Source organism: Cynocephalus volans, chromosome 1 (genome assembly GCF_027409185.1).
Source record: "Cynocephalus volans isolate mCynVol1 chromosome 1, mCynVol1.pri, whole genome shotgun sequence".
In the NCBI taxonomy this organism is placed as follows: domain Eukaryota; kingdom Metazoa; phylum Chordata; class Mammalia; order Dermoptera; family Cynocephalidae; genus Cynocephalus; species Cynocephalus volans.
The window spans coordinates 44,261,559-44,279,355 of record NC_084460.1 but is presented as its reverse complement, the minus strand read 5'-3'; the positions used below and the strand labels follow the sequence as shown (position 1 = coordinate 44,279,355).

Genomic DNA, 17,797 nt, shown 5'->3' with positions numbered 1-17,797 from the left:
CAGTATATAAATAGTATCATTCTGCACAGTCTTCAGCACCTGGTTTTATTCCCTTAACAGTCTGCCCTTGTGGGCCTGTGTCTGTGCGTAAAGAACTTCCTCACTGCTTTTCATCATTGGGTGGTTTCCCAAAGCATAAACACACCATTGTTTATTTCTTGTTGAGACTGCAAACTGGTGGGCCATGGGCTAAATTTAACTTTCAGAGATGCTTTTGTGGCCTGGACAGTGATTAAAAACTTCTTACTTAGATGCTAACTTAAAAACATCATAAGATTCCATATAAACATCTGGGTTTTCAGCTTCTTTTGAAAACTCAGGCCCTCTGGCCGTGCAGGGTGAGCTTCTCTGTCATGCCTGAGGGGCTGGTCTGTGGGGCTGTGTAGGGGCCGCCCTGATGCTTCAGGTCACTACAGCCCCTCCTGGCCCTCCTTCCTCATTTACTTTACCTGCCTTCTCCGAAGGTAAGAGTTTGAGACCCCAGATGATCATTTAGGCTGCTTCTTTCTTTTTGTTTTGTTTTTGGTGGCTGGCCAGTACAGGGATATGAACCCTTGACCTTGGTGTTACAGCACTGCACTCTAACCAACTGAGCTAACCAGCTAGCCCTGGTTAAAGTTGTTTCTGAAGCTTTCTTGTGATATTGCTGTGCTGAGTCTCCTTGTGCTTGTGGGCTGGCCTTGCTCTGGGATTGGACCCTGGGCAAGGAGAATATTGCTTGGTGTTTAGTGTTCCTTCCCCTGCTGTATAAAGACATGCCATTCATTTAACACATATTTACTAAGCACCTACGATGGGCCAAGAACTGGGGACACAGAGGTGAATAAAATAGACAAGGCTGCAGGAATCAGTGCCCCTTGTTCTTTTCTACTGGGAGTGAGATAGAAAAGCAAGTCAACATTTAAAGGGCTTCCTGCTGGGATTCCCAGCCAGCGGGGCCAGTCTCTATAGCTTCTTTCACACAGACACTCCCCACCCCCTGTAGTGACACTCAGAAGACCTATGGCCTCATGGGAGGTCAGGGCTGGGTGGCCTTGGGCTGGGCATGGATCTGTAACTCCTATCCTCTGTGCTCTTGTGTCTATAGGGGATAAGGACCATGCATGGAGCGTCAAAGGTCGCCTGTGGAAACTGCTGTCCCCAGCCAGGCTGGCCACCAGGGCCCACCGGAGCACCTGGCTGGAAAGTTACATGCTGCACCTGGAGGAGATGGGTGTGTCGGAGGAGATGCAGGCACGGGCCCTGGTGCTGCAGCTTTGGGCCACACAGGTAGGCATGGGTGTATGAGCAGGTATGTGCAGGTGTGGGTGTGTGGTTGTGCATATGAATATACATGTGTTTGTGTGTTTGTGTGTGAGTGTGCTATCAGGCACATGCAGACACGTGTCAGTGTGTGTACCAGTGTGTATGCATGAGAGTGTGTGTGTGCACATATGCACATGACCGTGCATGTGTGTGCCAATGTGAGCATCATTCATTCAATATATATATTCTTTGATTTGGAGAAATGTCAAACTTATAGAAAAGTTTTATAAATAGTTTATTGAGCTTCTATATACACTTCACCTGATTCCCCGATTTTTAACATTTTACTATATTTGCTTTCTCTACCACCCTCCCCAATGAGATCATTTTACTGAGTCATTTACAAATTAGTTGCAGATGTCGTGCCTCTTTACCCCTAATGACTTTAGTCTTGCTCTCTTAGAGCAAGTACATTTTCTTACATGACTACAGTACAATAACCAAATTCAGGACAATTAAGCCAGATACACAGTCATTATCTAATATACAGTCCATATACCAGTTTTGCCAGTTGTCCTAGTCATGTCCTTTATGGCTCATCTTGGACCTGCATCCAATCCAGGGTCACACATTGCCATTAGTCATTTTGCCTCTTTAGTTTTCTTTAATCTGGCACAGTTTCTGTGCCTTTCATTGTTTTTCATTATCTTCCATTGTTTTTTTATGACCTTGACATTTTTTGAATTGTGCAGACCAGTTATTTTGAAGAATCATTAAAAAATTCTGTTGAATACTTACCATAGACATCAAAGATCCTGCTTTGGGTAACTTACATTTTAGTTGGAGGGTGAGGAAGTGTGCAGGGGACAGGCAGTCCAGGAAATACATAAGGGTGATTATAGATGCTCATGTGCACGGTGTAAAACAGGACTGTGAATAGAGAGATCCTGGGGGACTATAGCTTGGGTGGTCAGGGAGGCTTTCTGAGGAGGAGATGTTTGAGTTGAACTCTGGGTGACAAGAAAGCTAGATTTGGGGACGTGGGGAAGATGTGGGGATAGAGTATTCCAGGAAAGGGAAGCAGCAGGTGCAAAGGCCCTGAGGTTGGATCATGCCAGGTGTTTGAGCAACAACAGCAAGGATCAAGTATGGCTGAAGCAGAGCGAGGGGGACCCAGGGAAGAGGTCATGGAGCGCCTTGTAGGTCCCCATAAGTGAGGACTTGGGATTTTTCTCTGGGTGAGATGGGAGCCCTGGGAGAGTTCTGAGCAGAGGACAAGATCTTGAGGGCAGGGGCAGAAGCAGGGCACCAGTGAGGAGACAGTGGTTGAAGAATCGGGTGGTGGCCACAGAGGTGATGAGGAAGTGGACAGATTTTGGAAACTTTTGGGAAGACAGAGCGAGCAGGTTTGGTAATGGACCAGATTGGGAGTGAGAAGAAGGAAGAGGTCAGCCTTGCTTGCTGCAGGTCTCCAGGCCTGGTTCCTGCCATCACCCCAACTCCTGAACCCCCCTCTTTCTCTTGGCACCACTTTGGCAGTGACAGTTGCACAGGCTGACATTTCAGGGTAATTCCTCCCCCATCGATTTACAACTTATTTTTAGTTTTCTCTCAGAGCCATTAGCTGCCCTTGCAGGCAGAGGCTGGCATGGGGTAGGGGCTGGGTTTAATCAGCAGTTGGCCCCCCATTAGTGCCTAATAACATATTTATGGACAGAGATGGCTTGGAGCTCCAAACTGTCCCCAGAACTCCTTGTGGAAATGACCTCTGTCAGCAGAACTGGATGCTGGCCTGGGGGCTTGTGTGGCAGAAAGTCCAGGGAACAGTCTTTGGCAGGGCCAGGAGAGCTGGGCGGGAGTTGGGACAGGATGTCTTCTGAGGCTGAGTTGTTGGCAGCATCTAGGATTCAGGCAGAATGGAAAACCCTTCAAGAGCTCCAGTTTTGAGAGCAGGGCCGAGAGGCCATGTAGACCAGTGATTTCAGACACAGGTTCTGTGACCTACCTGCCTGGATTTTAATCCTGACTTTGCCACTTCCTGGCAAGTCAGTCACTTAAACCTCTCAGTAGCTCAGTTTACCCTTCTGTAAAATGGAAACAGTAGTACCTTCCTCAGGGTGGGGCTTTGAGGAAGAAAGGAAGCAATATATGTAAAATTCTGTATCTGTGCCTGACAGATAACAAGTGCTCCGTAAAGTATTCAACAGATATTTATGAGGGCCTACTGTGTGCTGGGCCCCATTCTAGAAGCTGGGATAGAGCAGTGAGCAGAACAGACGATAATCCCTTCCCTTATGGAGCTGACATTCTGATGGCAGAAGACAGACAATGAATAAAGTCAGCATGTAAAATTCGTTAGCGGTAATGAGTTCTATGGAGAACAGATGAAACAGGAAAAAGGAATGGGGGGGCAGGAGTGAGGAAAAAGCTGCAGGGTAGTCAGTGGAGCCATTAGGCTGCCCCTGGTAATGCCAGGACTGACCATTAGATGTCAAGATGCTCGACTCCCTCCCTCCATCAGTGACGCTCCATTCTCTTCCTTTCCCCACCTGGCTTGGCCTTCAGCCCCATCACTTCTAGGCAGCCATGGCCCCACAACCCCAGGAGCTCTCGGGTGGGCCTGAGCAGCGGGGGAGCGGCTGTGGGAGCCACAAGGGCACAGCGTCTGCGGACAGCTCAGCCGAGATAATGGTCCAAGCCAAGAATCCTTGACGTACCAAGACGGGGTGAAAAGCAAAAGCATAGTATTTAGAGTCTTGTAGACTTGGGTGGAGCCTCGGCTCTGCCACTAACGAGTTGTGTGACCTTGAACAAGTCACTTCACTTTTCTGGGCTCCAGTTTCATCATCTATAAAGAGGATTGGGTTTTTTTGGTTTTTGTTTTTTCCCTTTAGTAGTTTTATTTTGAAGTAATTTTAGATTATAGAAGAGTTCCCAAATACCCTTCACCCAGCTCTCCCTAATTTGCATAACCACAATATATGGATGAAAACTAAAAATTTAGCATTGGTACATTACTATTTACTGAATAAAGTCCATACTTTATTCAGCTTTCCCCAGTTTTTCTGCTAATATCCTTTTTCTCTTCCAGAATCCAATCCAGGATACCACGTTGCACGTAGGGTGTTTGTTTGCTTGTTGTAAATAGACTTTATTTTTAGAACAGTTTTAGGTTGGCAGCAAAATTGAACGGAAGGGACAGGGATTTCCCGTGTACCCACTTCCCCTCCCTGCCCGCAGCCTCCCCCGTGATCAACATCCCCCACCAGAGTGGCACATTTGTTAGATTTATGAACCTACATTAACACATCATTATCATACTTGGGGTATTTTTTTATTCCCTTAAATTTTTTTAAACCATAAAATTAAAAGAAATACAATCTGTGACCTCCTATCCCTGTGCTCTCCTTGCTTCTGAGGGCTTCCCCTGTGTGGTGGCAGCATGGCTAACAGCAGCTCCAGGCAACTCAGCAATCCCAGTGGAGGAGCAAGAGCGTGAATTTTAGCACAAATCCCAAGCCTGATACTCACTGGCTCAGCCTGGGTCACATGTCCCCTTCTCTGTAGATCACACAGTGGCCCTGCCTGGGTCACAAGCCCACACGTGGAGTTTGGAGGGGATGGGTCAGCCCCAGACAATCCACATAGACTTAGGGTGCAGTAGAGGAAAGTGGGGTGCTGTTACTCTGAGACAGGGGAGTGGATATAGGGTAGGCGAGGGTAGCGGGCATCCCCCTCTGGCACTGACTGGCGTGTGGGCAGGAGGCAACAAGGTGGCACATGCGAATCATCAGGCATGGGGTCTGGCACGCAGTGAGCGCCCCCTGGAGGTTAACCACCGCCATTCACAGAAAAGGTAGAACAGGATGGCACTGCAGGGTCATGGGCTTCAGCTGCAGTAGGAGGGAGTGAGCTTATCAGCACCGCACTCTCCCAAGTGAGCCATGGGCCAGCCCCCCAGGAGGGAGTGAGCTTAGGCAGGGCATGTCTTCCTGAGGAAACCGAGACAAAGCTCCACGGGAGAAAGCTCAGTTTTCAGGATAGCAAATTCAGGATCTCTAACAGTTGTGACACACGCACACAAATCTGTGCAGTTGGGTGGAAGGTGGTCTTGGTCACCTCCCTAACTTGCCACAGATGGTTCCTGCAAGCAGAGATCACTGAGCGCCCGTGATTTCCACTCCTGCTTGGTAATTAATAAGTGGTGGTCTGACCATCTGAGCAAGATAACATGGCCTTGGCACTGAGCTAACCCAATGCTGAATTATTTATTGCCCACATTCTCCTGGTTATTTAAGTGATGGACAGAAAGTGACCTTGCTGGCTCAGCTGGGCCTCTGGTGCTAGAGAAAATCACAGAGAGGTTCTGAGGCCCTCAGCCTATTCTCAAATCCAGAGGAAGGGCCAGTGGGAGAGGGGTGGCCACTTCTGAGCACCTGCTCTGTGTTCCGCATATGTGGCGTCACTTGCCTCTGGTCTCAGGGACCCTTGTGGCCACTCCAGGAGTAGGCACTGTCATCCCCATTTTACTGAGGGAGGTTCTGAGATGTGGAGGAGAAGTGACTTGTCCAGAGTCACAGGAAGTGGGGGGCTGGGGTTTGCTCCCAGCTTTGCCTGGTCTCAGTGCAGGCTCTTCCAGCCCACCTCCCAGGCTGTCTCAGAGCCCCGCCCCGGCCCAAAGAGATATAGATGTCTATTTGACAGATATCGGTGAGCCCCCCGCTATATGCTGGGCAGTGGGTAGTGACTAGGGAATACCTCATTTCATTTTCCGTTTCAGTAAAAGGCCTGATAATGGCGCCTGCCTGATGGAAGTATTGAGCGAGGGAATGTGGCACTTCCTTGCAGGAGCTGAAGAAAAAGAAAGACAGAAAATTCGTCTCACAGTCGTTGATGCTGTTGTGCATTTCTTTCCGGCCTTTTTCCATATGTTTTTCTTCTGTGATTAAGATCAGGCAGTTGTTTAATCCAACTCTATTTGATTTAATTTCTCATGTCATTGCAGATCACTATACAAATTAATCAAAGCCCTTCTGTTTCACTTAAAAGTAGTGCATCCATTTAAAAACCTCAAACACTTTGAAAGGATATGTGCAAGGAAGGTCAGTCTCCCCTTCCCTGTCCTCCCAGCTCCTGTCCCAGAGGGAACCTCAGTTACAGTTTCTTGTCTCCTAGAGATGATCTGTGCTTTGTCATGTGTATTCCTCTTTAAACAAACACACACTAGCAGCATGCTGAGTCCACATTGTGCAGTTCTCTGTTTTCCTGCTTCAGTGCGTATTGGCTACAGTCCCATATCAGTACGCACAGAGCCGGCTTCTTTTTAACGACTTCCTGTATCATTGTCCTATGGATGGAGCGGCATTTATCTCGTTGATCTCCTATTGATAGACATTGAGGCTGTTTCCAATTTTTTGCTATTACGTCAGCATTGCAACAGATATCCTTGTGCATATGTCCTTTTGCCCATATGCAATTATGTCTGTAATTAAATTACTGGGTAAATGTGATATTTAATGATGATTTTATATTCCATTATAATGATTGGGTAAGATTTAATATTCTATTATTATGATTGGAATTTTAATGTTAGACAAAAACTTTTCTCCAAATTGATGGTAGACAAACATCTTTCCCCACTTACGGCAGCCAAAAACCTTGCCCCACGTTGAGGTAGTTGGCATTCTGTCCGTGTCTGGATCACTGGAGGATTGCTGCACACACTGTAGCCACATGCTGAAGAGCTGAGACTTAAATGTGTATGAAAATGTTCAGCCCACGCTAAAGCCTTAGAGCAAGAAATCCTGTTTTCCTAACTGTTTATGTACTGGGAAGTCTTAAATAATTTTTGTTCAAGAAATTAACAGCTTTCACAACCATCCGTGATTGTTACCGTTTTGCTTTGTACGTACACAACATTCACACACATACGTTCTTCAAGTGACTGATAGAATTTTAACAGACAAAGCATATGAGGAAATTTTGCATCCCAACCTGCGTTGAGAATGATTAACTACATTTGGAAGCAAATCTTTAGATATTTATCAGTTAGCTATTGTTGCATAACAAATATCCCCCAAAACTCAGTGGTGTGCACCAATCATCATTTCTTTAACTCAGAGGTCTGTGGTCTGGCTGGTCTAACCTGGCTCAGCTGGGGCAGCTCAGCTCTGCTCCATGAGTTGCTCATCCTCCTCTGAGACCAGTGGGCTCATTGGGCAAGTGCAAACACACATGGTGTCTTAAGGCCTAGGCTTAGAACCAGCATTCTGTCAATTCCACCTCATTTTGTTTGCCAAAGCAAGTTCATGGTTGAGCCCAAATTCAAGGGGGAGGGGAAATACACTCTGCCTTCTTAATAGGAAGAACTGCGAAGTCACATGGCAAGGGGCTTAGATACAGGGAAGGGTGAAGATTGGGGCCAAAGATGTAATCATCCTCAGATGGTTACAGAGGTCTTAATTGCTGCACTTTATTCCTTTTACTGATACTTTTTTGCTGACTAGTTATGGAGATTACCTGTGTGACCTCAAATCAGTGACTTTGTTCAAGGTCAGGGATGCCAGGAGTGGCCTCGAAGTAGGTAAGGGGCTAGGCCAAAGCTCCAAAGCAGATTTAGGCCATGTCCTGAGGCTGAAGATTGACATTGGTCATGCCCAGATGTCTTATAGGGATGGCAACTCCGGCCTGCTGACCCCTATGCCTTGGCGAGGGCTGTGTCCATGGCATTGACCAGTCAGCTCTGCCTCTTAACAGGGGGTCCTTCTCGTTGCAGGGGAATATGGGTCCTGCTGCTTTCTGGCTCCTGCTCTTCCTTCTCAAAAATCCTGAGGCCCTGGCTGCTGTCCGCGGAGAGCTTGAGCCTGTCCTCTGGCAAAGAGATCAACCTGTCTCACAGATGACCACCCTCCCACAGAAGGTTTTAGACAACACGCCTGTGCTCGGTGAGATGGCCAGACCCTGCAAAATAGCCCCTAAGCCTGGGTCATCATGGACCCCCCCAAAGTCCTTGCCAACATGGGCTCCCATTCTCAAGGGTCCATCCGTGCCCTCTGACCTTGGATCTCCCTGAGCCTCCTATTTTCTTAGACCTGGCATCTCCATGCCCGAGTTTTGGCTGCTGAAGCTTGTGGTCTCGTAGGAGAGATTTGGTTGCAAGTGACAAAAAACCTAATTTAAACTGGCTGATGTGGAAAGGGGACTTTATTTGGAACATGTAAATAAAAAGTCTAGAGCTAATGTCTTCAGGCACAGGTGGATCCAGGTGCTTTAACAATGTCATCAGGACTATTCAGTCTCTTTCCATCTCTCAGCCCCATTTTCCACTGGGTGGCTCCAGTCTCAGGCTGGCAAGATGGCTGCCAGCAGCTCAAGGCTGACTTGTTCTCAGTCAGCTCTGTGAGGTATGCCTCTCCTAGAACATTCCTACCAAAGAGTCCCAAGAATGTGTCTCATTGGCTCTCTTTGGGTATATGCCTATCCCAAACCAATCAGGGCTCAGAGGGATGCTCTGATGGGCCAATCCCAGCCCAATCCCAGCAGTTGAGAGTAGAATCAACAATCCAGCCCCTGAGAGAAGGAGGGGGTGGTCCCCAGAGGAAAATCAGGGGACTGTTTCCAGAAGGGAATGTATGCTGGGCAGGCAGAAACCACTGATATTGGTGGCTCCACTCTCTTGCCAGCCTTTTGATAACTCCCTGGCTTCCAACTTTCTTCACAGCTTCTTTTTGGGTCAGACCTGGATTCCCTCACATTCAAGGGTCTCTGAGGGACCAAAGAAATGACATCTCATCATCTGACCTTTTTCACTTTGCTGTGTGTGGGCAAAGCATGCACCCTCTCTCAGCCTTTTCATCTCCTTTGTAAAACGAGGGCTGGGGGTGGCATTCGAGTGGGTGAGGGGACAGCCTGCTGACCCTTCCTTCCACCCACCCCATACAGACAGTGTGCTGAGTGAGAGCCTCAGGCTCACGGCTGCGCCCTTCATCACCCGCGAGGTCATGGTGGACCTGTCCTTGCCCATGGCAGATGGGCGGGAATTCAGTCTGCGACGTGGGGACCGCCTCCTCCTCTTCCCCTTCCTGAGTCCCCAGAAAGACCCAGAAATCTACACTGACCCAGAGGTAAACGGCAGGGCACCCGGTTACACAGGACTGTGGGGGAGATTGATGACTTTGGGATCAGCCAGATCTGAGTGGCAGCCCAGCTCAGCTCTTTGCCTGCTGTGTGACCTTGCCCAGATGGCTTCACATCTCTTTGTTTCCTCACCTGTGAAATGAACCTCTTAATAGCACCTGCTTCACAGGGTTGTCACGAAGATTAAATGAGATCATCTAAGAAAAGGCCTTCACAGTGCCTGGCACACAGTGCTTTGTTAAGTGATAGCTGAGCCATTTCCTTTTTCCAGAATGTTATAATGTTAGTTTCCCAACATTTTTCCCTCTCCCCAGACTTTGAGATGGGACAGACTTTCACAATTGCTAACAGATTGGGTGCTTTCTGTGTGCCAGGCCCCATGCTACATGCTCATCCATCCACACATCCACACACCCATCCTTCCATTCACTCATCTATCCATCCATCCATCCATCCATTCACTCTTCCATCTGTCAGTCTATCCACTGGTCCATTCACCTGTCCACTCGTCTTACACTCAGCACCAACTCCATGCCAAGCCTTATGCAATCCTTGACTTACCACTATATAGTGTAACCAAAGAAAATTGGCATTCTCTTTTTCGAAAAGTAATTTTAATTTCTTTTATTGTAGATTGTAATATATACTTTTAAAATAGAAATATAGAGAAATACATATTTAAAAGTAAAAAAAAAAAAAATTATTCCGTTCCTCTGCAGTTCCAGAATTTCCTAACCATGGTTTGGAGTGTGTCCTTTAAATTCTTTTTATGCCTTTACAGACATACACAAAGCACACTCATACACACATGAATAGATTGGTCTATGTATAGGATCTTACAATACATACTATTCTGAAACTCGCTTTTTTCACTCAACAACCCTCCACAGAAATTCTGTCCATGTCATTACACACAAACTTTTTGCCATAATTTTCTAATCAATTCCCTATCAATTGACCTTTACATTGTTTCCAGTTTTTCTTCCTTATAAGCAAAACTGTAATGAACATCCTTACACATTTTTCGTGGTGCAGACTTGTTTGGGGGGTGGTCAGAAATGAACTTTCTTCTATTTAAGGTGTTTAAATACAACCGATTCCTGAACCCCGACGGATCAGAGAAGAAAGACTTTTACAAGGATGGAAAACGGCTGAAGAATTACAACATGCCTTGGGGCGCGGGACACAATCAGTGCCTGGGGAGGGCTTATGCCATCAACAGCATCAAACAGTGAGTGGGGGTGGGGTGGGGGGTTGGGGGGCGGTGTGGGGCTCGGGTTGGCACATGCCCCTCTCTCCTGAGACTGATGGGCTCAGCCGGTGGGGAATGGGTTAGGGCAAGGCTCTAAATGGACAGCCCGTGAGCCAGCTCCTGCCCACAAATCTATTTATTTTTTAATGTGTGCTAACTTTTAGAAATCAGAAGAGCTCAGGTACAAACCCAGATCTGTGATTCCTCTTGAGATAATCCGATCTGGCAGCAGGTTCTTCCCTCCAAGACTGGTGTGTGAATACCGAACACTGGACATTCTGTTCAGCTGACCATAGCTGGCTGTCTGCAGCTGCCACAGCTAGTTTAGAACCTCGCGGCAGGAACTGGACGAACGTCATTGTTCCTGCTTGGTTATTTTAATGCCTGTGGGGGCTGAGAGCCTTATAAAATTCTCTTCCCTTGACCCCAAGAGCCTTGGTCCCAGGATCACAAACAGATTGGATCAGGGGTTCTGACATCTGCCTGTCCTTCTGTCCACCTCCAGTATAATCATAAACAGGGTGACCTTCTGAGCCTCTATTTCCTCAATTGTAAAATGGGGGTACTGATTACAACCACATCCCAGAGGTGTCAGGATAAATGAATTTGAATTTTCTAAGTACTTAACCCACTGCCTGCCTTATTGTAGGCATTTGATAGATGTTGTTTATTATCATGATTGTTAATATTATTGCTAATGTGCAGGCATTATGCTTAGTAAATGGGCACATTACGTTAACCTTTTGGCCTCAGTTTTCTCAACGGTAAAATGGAGATCATAATACAGTCAGTTCCGCTCTAACACTTCCTGTGCATTCCTAAAAAATCACCTTGCTGTGTGACATCATTCAATAGAAACCACAGCGATTATGAGCAAAAAGAGGTTGGTGGTCCAGTACTTGAAAACCTCATCAGTGACACATTAAAAAATATATATAACAGCCTAGTAAAAAATGGTAGTGTGTTTTACACATGTTAAATGTTTAAGAAATATATAAGTGCTACGATAAATATGGCTGTAGATGGATGTGTGCGATTTGTGGATCACTGCACAGCTAGGTTCAGCTGGGTGCAAGTTTTTGTGTTTATCTCGTGTTTCTCACAAATGAAACTGCACATGAGCAAATGCAAAATTCACGTTATGCTCAAATCATGCCCTAATATATCGATTATGTTGGAACAAATTCACCTGCGCAAAACAAGTGATATAGCAGAACTGACTGTAGTTCCTGCCTCATCAAGTTTTTGGACAGAGAAAAAGAGAAAATGGATACCAAATGCTTAGCAGAGCGTCTAACACACAGTGTTTCAATAAATTAGCTAATTTGTTGTTGTTTTAATCTCACTTAATCATCATGACAACCCTGCTAGGTAGGCATCAGTCTAAAACTGAGTCTAGTCAGGTCAAATAATTTGTCATGGTCATGCACTATGGTGCCAGGACTCAAATCCAACACTGGGCACAAAACTCCCATGCTATATATATAAACTCACCCTCTAGTAGCTTATGGCTTCAGAGCTGGAAGGTACCTCTTACCTTCCGCCTCTGTGACCAGCTGGGGGAACTGGGACTCTGATTGGAAAGAAAGTAGGTGAGAGCCATACCTGTAAGTGGCATAGCCCAGATCTCCTGTCCAGAGTGTTAACTTCCTTCTGTCCTTATCTTCCCCCTTCACTCTTTCAGTAAGATTAAAGAATCCCTGCTGTATGCTCAGTCCTGCATTAGGCACTGGGTCAGGGTAGTGGATAGTGGTGGGACACAGTAGTAAAAGATACACTCTTGACCTTTAGGAACACAGCCAGTGTAAGATTAGGCAGGAACTGGTTAACATCCATAGGGTTAGCACCACGTTTGTGGGGGCACTGATTACATCATAGATATGGAAGCTTTGTATACTCATTATGATAGTTTTCCGGAAGGTGGCAGTAGAAAGTACTTGTTCGTGCAAAATGGGTATATTATGGCAGTTTTCCCACAAATGGCAATAAAATGTCTTGAGTCATACCTGTTTCTAATCTCACAAAGACACCAGTGGGTTAGCAGCAGCCCTGGCCAGGACAGAGAATAAGGGCTCCAGGAGTTTGGGGACAGGGGGGATGAGTGTGGGTAGGAGGAGGCAGAAGAGTCACTCTTAATCTGCATAAGCTTGGCTGTGCTACTGTAACAAGCCACTGTGGCGTCAGGCTTGGGGGACTTCTCCCCTCTATGCAGGGCCTCAGGGGCCAGGCTGTTTGCATCTTCCAGCCCCACCATCTCAACATGAAGCCTTCACAGTTGCCAGGCAGAAGGGAAAGCGGGAGAGTCGCACACTGGCTCTTAAATGCTTTGATGTGGAAGTGACACACGCCACCTCCACTCACAGCCCATTAGCCAGAACTCATCAGGGGCTGCCTCACCTTGCAAGGGGGGCGGCAGATGTGGAGGGGCTCGTGGACTTTGGGTGAGAAGCAAATGCCTTTGCTGTGCTCTCGCTCCCCTCCTTTTCCCACATTTCACACAGTGAGAGCGGGAGTCAGACTCAGGAGGAGCCGTTGCTTTCCTGTCTCATCCCAGGTGAGCCCCCTCCCTCCACCTCTCCTCCGCACTTTCACGGCCATCTCTCTGTAGGTTTGTGTTCCTGGTGCTGGCGCACCTTGACCTGGAGCTGATCAGCATGGGCGCAGAGATCCCCGAGTTTGACCTCAGCAGGTACGGCTTCGGGTTGATGCAGCCCGAGCACGACGTGCCTGTCCGGTACCGCGTCCGCCCGTGAGCCGCCCGGCCTCAGCCCACTCGCCTCCACCCAGCCTCCCCCACCTCCCAGCTACCCGTGTCCAATTTGGCCTGGACACAGGTGCCAGCGTTACCTCTTTCCTGCTTTGCTCCCAGAAGGCTGTGTCCAGGCGAGAGAAACAGGACAAGCCGAGAGAGGGTGGACCAAGCAAAGACATCAGAAGCTCTATGGAGCTTGACCACAGCCAAGTTTATTTCCAAAATCAGGCTCTTTCTGCTCCCAGCTCACCTTGCTCCTCTCACCTGTGACAGCCAGAATAGCTAACACAGGGCAGAACAAGAGGCCTCACTGCTGTGTCTTCAGCTCCCAGAAGGGCCACCTTCCAAGTCTTATGCAACTGGTGTGGTCCAGGCCTTGCCCAGGCAAAGCAGACACTAGCCATAGAAAGGCCAGTCTGGACCTAGCAGTGTGTCCACTGGAATAGCTCTGTTGCCCGGTGATTATTAAACTAGCTAAAGCCAAAGGAGTCCCTTAGAGTATCTGCTTCCCCGGGTGCCCATTTGCTGGACACTCCCTCATCTCCATTCACACTGATACTCAAGAAAATGCAGGCAGGTTTTCCCGAGGCTGGTGCATCCACGATGCAGAACGTGGGCGCCCTCTGAACACAGGCCTCTCAGGATAGAGTTCTCTGTTCTGAAATTATGGGCACCAGATGGGATGGGTTTCCCAGTGCTGAGACTCAGGTAGGGAACTAAGGAAAACAAGCCCAGATGGGATGGCTGGAAGCAACCAGTCAGGGCTCCTTAGACTGGTCAGGCCAAAAAGAAGAGGTGTTGATGTCAGACAGTCAGTGTGGAAGCTCCAGCTGTACACATGAGCCAGTCTCCAGATGGGTTTGTTTGGCCTACACTTAAAAAAAATTATTTTAGTTGTTATATCATTTGGGGGAGTGTTCATTCAAAATGTCCAGCTTGTCTTGAAAACTTGGGAGACCTAGCCACATGAGGCCCACATTCCCAAGGACAACCGTTGACCAGAGCCGAGGAGCAGCTGCCTCCCTTATGTGGGGTCTGTGCTCTCTCGTTCACCAGGGCTTTGCCTGGCCTGCTCCCCCATTCACAGAACCTCCTGGCCCTGAAGGCACTTGAGTTTGAGACCCTGTTCTAGCTCTTAGAAGTGATATTGTAGGAAGTGGTGGGAACCAGCTGATTGGTCTTCACACAGGTTGTCCATGCCAGCCTGGGTGCCCCACCCTTTGAACACACAGATCAGTAATGAAAACTCACTTTGCCTCAGCTTTAGAAAAAGAACAACTTAAAGAGAAAAATTGCCTGCAAACCTTTATGATGATGGTAAATGTTGTTATTAATATTAAGTGCTGTTTATTGAGTACCCTTTAAATGCCTCTGACAGGCACAGGAGACATAGTATTTCTACTCCTCACAGCATTTCTGTTATGAGGTTATGTCCACTTTACAGATGAGAAAACAGGCTCAGAGAAGTGAAGTGACTTGCCTCGGGTCACACAGCTCGTGAGCTAGTAGAAATCGGCTAACAGACCTATTGTCCCAGGAGCAAACACTGGGTGGGCAGCTTTTCATTCCTTGGAGTCAAGGTGGGGAAGTTCTGTTTGGCATCGGAGAGCTGACAGAACCAGAGGCACCCAAGCGTGGATGCATGCATCTCATGAGACACAAACTCACATAGACACACATCACTAGGTTTCTCTGGCTTTAGCTGGAGGGAGAGAAGATGACCTGAGACCTCTGAAATGTTCCAGGGGCTAGTCCCTTCTCGGAGCAGTGCTAGAGCTTGGGGGCTTCCCTGACCTGCAGCCTCCAGGCACCCCCGGGATTTCCAGATAGACAGTGTGATTGGCAGGAGGCGGGATATCCCCAGGGAAACCCATCTTCACGCCTGGGTGACCCTGCTGCTGCCTGCTTCTTAACTCTGCAGGAAATCAGAGCTGGCAGCCTCCTGTGGGAGGACAGAGCCAGTTTCCATGGCAACCCTCAGCTGTCTCATCCTGGCTTGGAAGGGAAGGAAGAAAGCCAGCAGAAATAGCTGTGGAAGGTCTCTCCTTGTAGGCTGCAACTCTGGTGTGCTGGGGGCGGGGAAGCCCTTATGACTTTCCCCTTCCAAATCTGGGCTGGTTGTCACTGAGACTAGAGTCTCACCAGCCTTCAAAAAAGGGCCAGTTCCCTTTAAAGATGGCACCTCCTCGGAGGCATGATCATTAGAGAATTATGTGAGGAAAAGACAGTTCTCCCACCAGTCAGCTCCAGCTGGGTCCTGAGATACTGAAGTACAGCTCGGGAGACAAAGATTTAAACCTGCCCTTGCTTTAATCTTTATTATTTTTCTTTTCCTCCCCCCCCCTCATTTTTTTTTTTTTTAAATATAAACTATAGAGAAAAGAGGGAGAGATGAGTAGCTGCTTACTACAAGTTAGTTAGGAAGGTATCTGGATGTCGTTGTATTTCTTTATATCATGCTTGAGAATGACAAGATTGTGTGGCACATGTTAGAAATACCCTTAGGTGGCCCCAATGAAGTGTTTCCTCACCACTGTCATTGTCATTATTTTTTGCTGTATTTTGTATTGTCATTTACCAAATATTTGCCTTTAAATAGACTCACTTTTTAAACTTAAAATAAATTTGTTTAAAAAGGGAATGTTTTTCTTCACTGCTGGTAATGGACAACACATTTCACTCACTGCCAAAAATAGAAAGTGACTGTGAAAAATAAATTCGCTGGGGTGGGGGCTCCATGCTGGTGTCACCAGGCTCAGAGCCTGAGTGCTGTCTCTGCTCTGTCATAAAATAAGAGAAGCGAGCGTACCATAGCTTTACGGCCACACCAGCATCTCCCTGAGGCTTTCTCCTTGACAGAACCACAGGGGAAGAAAGGGACAGAAAGAGGAGTCCCTTGCTCAGCACATGGGCCACCTAGGGCCATCTCTTGCCACCAGCAGACTCACCACAGGGAGCAGGTGTTGTCCTCCCTGCCCATTCTCCAGATGCACAAACAGGCTCTGAGAGTTGATGTGTCTTCCCCAAAGTCATTGATTCTGATATCTTTTAAAAATAAACACAGTGTTTCATGAGTAGCAGTGATTGTTATGCTTTGCTATTTTAATAAAGAGTTCTATTTTCATGTAACATTGTCAAGTGCAAACATGCTGAATTCTATTAAACCATCCTTCTTTGTGGCGCTGCCTCCGAGTGTGACTCCGACCGAGGCAGTCAGCCGTGTCTGGAACAGCAAGGCCACTCCTGGGAAGGGAACGCAGGGCACTTACTCTGGGCCAGGGCCCTCAGAGACAGAATCAAGTCACATCTCCAGCCACCCTCCGAGGCATATATTATTATCTTCATTTTTACAGAGGGTCTGTAAACTGAGGGTCACAGAGGTAAAGCGGCTTGCCCAAGGTCACATGCTGATTGGTAGTAGACTCTGGCCTCAAATGCAGGCCTCTCTGCTGCCTGAGACTTTGTTCAGGATCTTTCCATCAACAATTCTCCTGGTGACAACAGAAGGATCAGATACCTACAGAGGACCTTGTGATGGAGGGTCACCTTGCAGACAAGCAGAAAAGATCTCTTAAAAATTCACTGGACGTTCTCCACCTTTCATTGGAATGCATGTATTTGTTTTCATATATTAAAAAAAAAGTGTAAAATGGATTAAATTGGCTTTGGGAGGAATAAAAAGGACAATTGTTTTTTCTCTCAAATTGTTGAGTAAAAATAATGTCCCAGGACAAATGTCCCTCACATCAGTTTCGCCATCTGTGAGGGGGTCATGGAGGCACATCTGGTGGGATTGGATTTGGCTTTGAGTGACAGACTTCTCTGAATAATCCAGCAACATTATATATATTAAATGTTTACATTTGAAACAGCAGATATTTCTCTCTCTCTAATGCTGTTATAGGAGACCAGAGATGGTGTGGCAGATAGTGTGGCTTCTCGACAATCACTAGGCCCCTCCTTTCTGGTCCTCTAGCATCTGTAAACAGTGGTTTCCACCTCAGGGGCCAGTATAGCTACTTGAGCTCCAGCCATTTTGTCTACATTCCAGCCAGCAGGAAGGAGGGAGGCACAGAGAAGAGAAAAATCTCCTTCTGCTTCCATCCCATTGGTCAGAACTTAGTCACACGATTTCTCTTGCTGCATAAGAGGCTGGGAAATGTAGTCTTTCTGTCTAGGATATCCATATGTGCCCCCAGAGGGGCATCACACCCCAGTTTGAAAAGCACTGCATTATAATCTCCTGTCTATCAGTCATTTTCTTAGCCACAAGGCAGGGCCAGAGGGACAGGGTTTGGCTTCCCTGAGCCACTGACTTTATATCCTGGATCCTAGAGGTCTGCAGCTCCAAGACTTTGGCCTTCTATATCCTAAACCATTAAAGTTAACAGCATTTTATTTTGCCAGGTAAG

The 17,797-nt window shown here is 47.3% G+C and overlaps 1 protein-coding gene across 2 annotated transcripts in view; it reads left to right on the top strand.

The window, feature by feature from the left end:
* PTGIS (prostaglandin I2 synthase) overlaps window positions 1-17,089 on the top strand; it is a 45,390-nt gene extending 28,301 nt beyond the window's left edge. The window contains exons 6-11 of one of the 2 annotated variants that reach the window (XM_063112213.1): window positions 1,088-1,269; window positions 8,021-8,189; window positions 9,187-9,368; window positions 10,461-10,612; window positions 13,242-13,322; window positions 13,503-17,089. In XM_063112213.1, coding sequence (XP_062968283.1) covers window positions 1,088-1,269; window positions 8,021-8,189; window positions 9,187-9,368; window positions 10,461-10,612; window positions 13,242-13,322; window positions 13,503-13,671 — 935 coding nt within the window. In that variant the 3' untranslated portion in view covers window positions 13,672-17,089. Of the gene's footprint in view, window positions 1-1,087; window positions 1,270-8,020; window positions 8,190-9,186; window positions 9,369-10,460; window positions 10,613-13,241 lie in introns of both variants that reach the window. The other variant, XM_063112221.1, reaches the window with a different exon arrangement.
* Window positions 17,090-17,797: the final 708 nt, after the last annotated feature.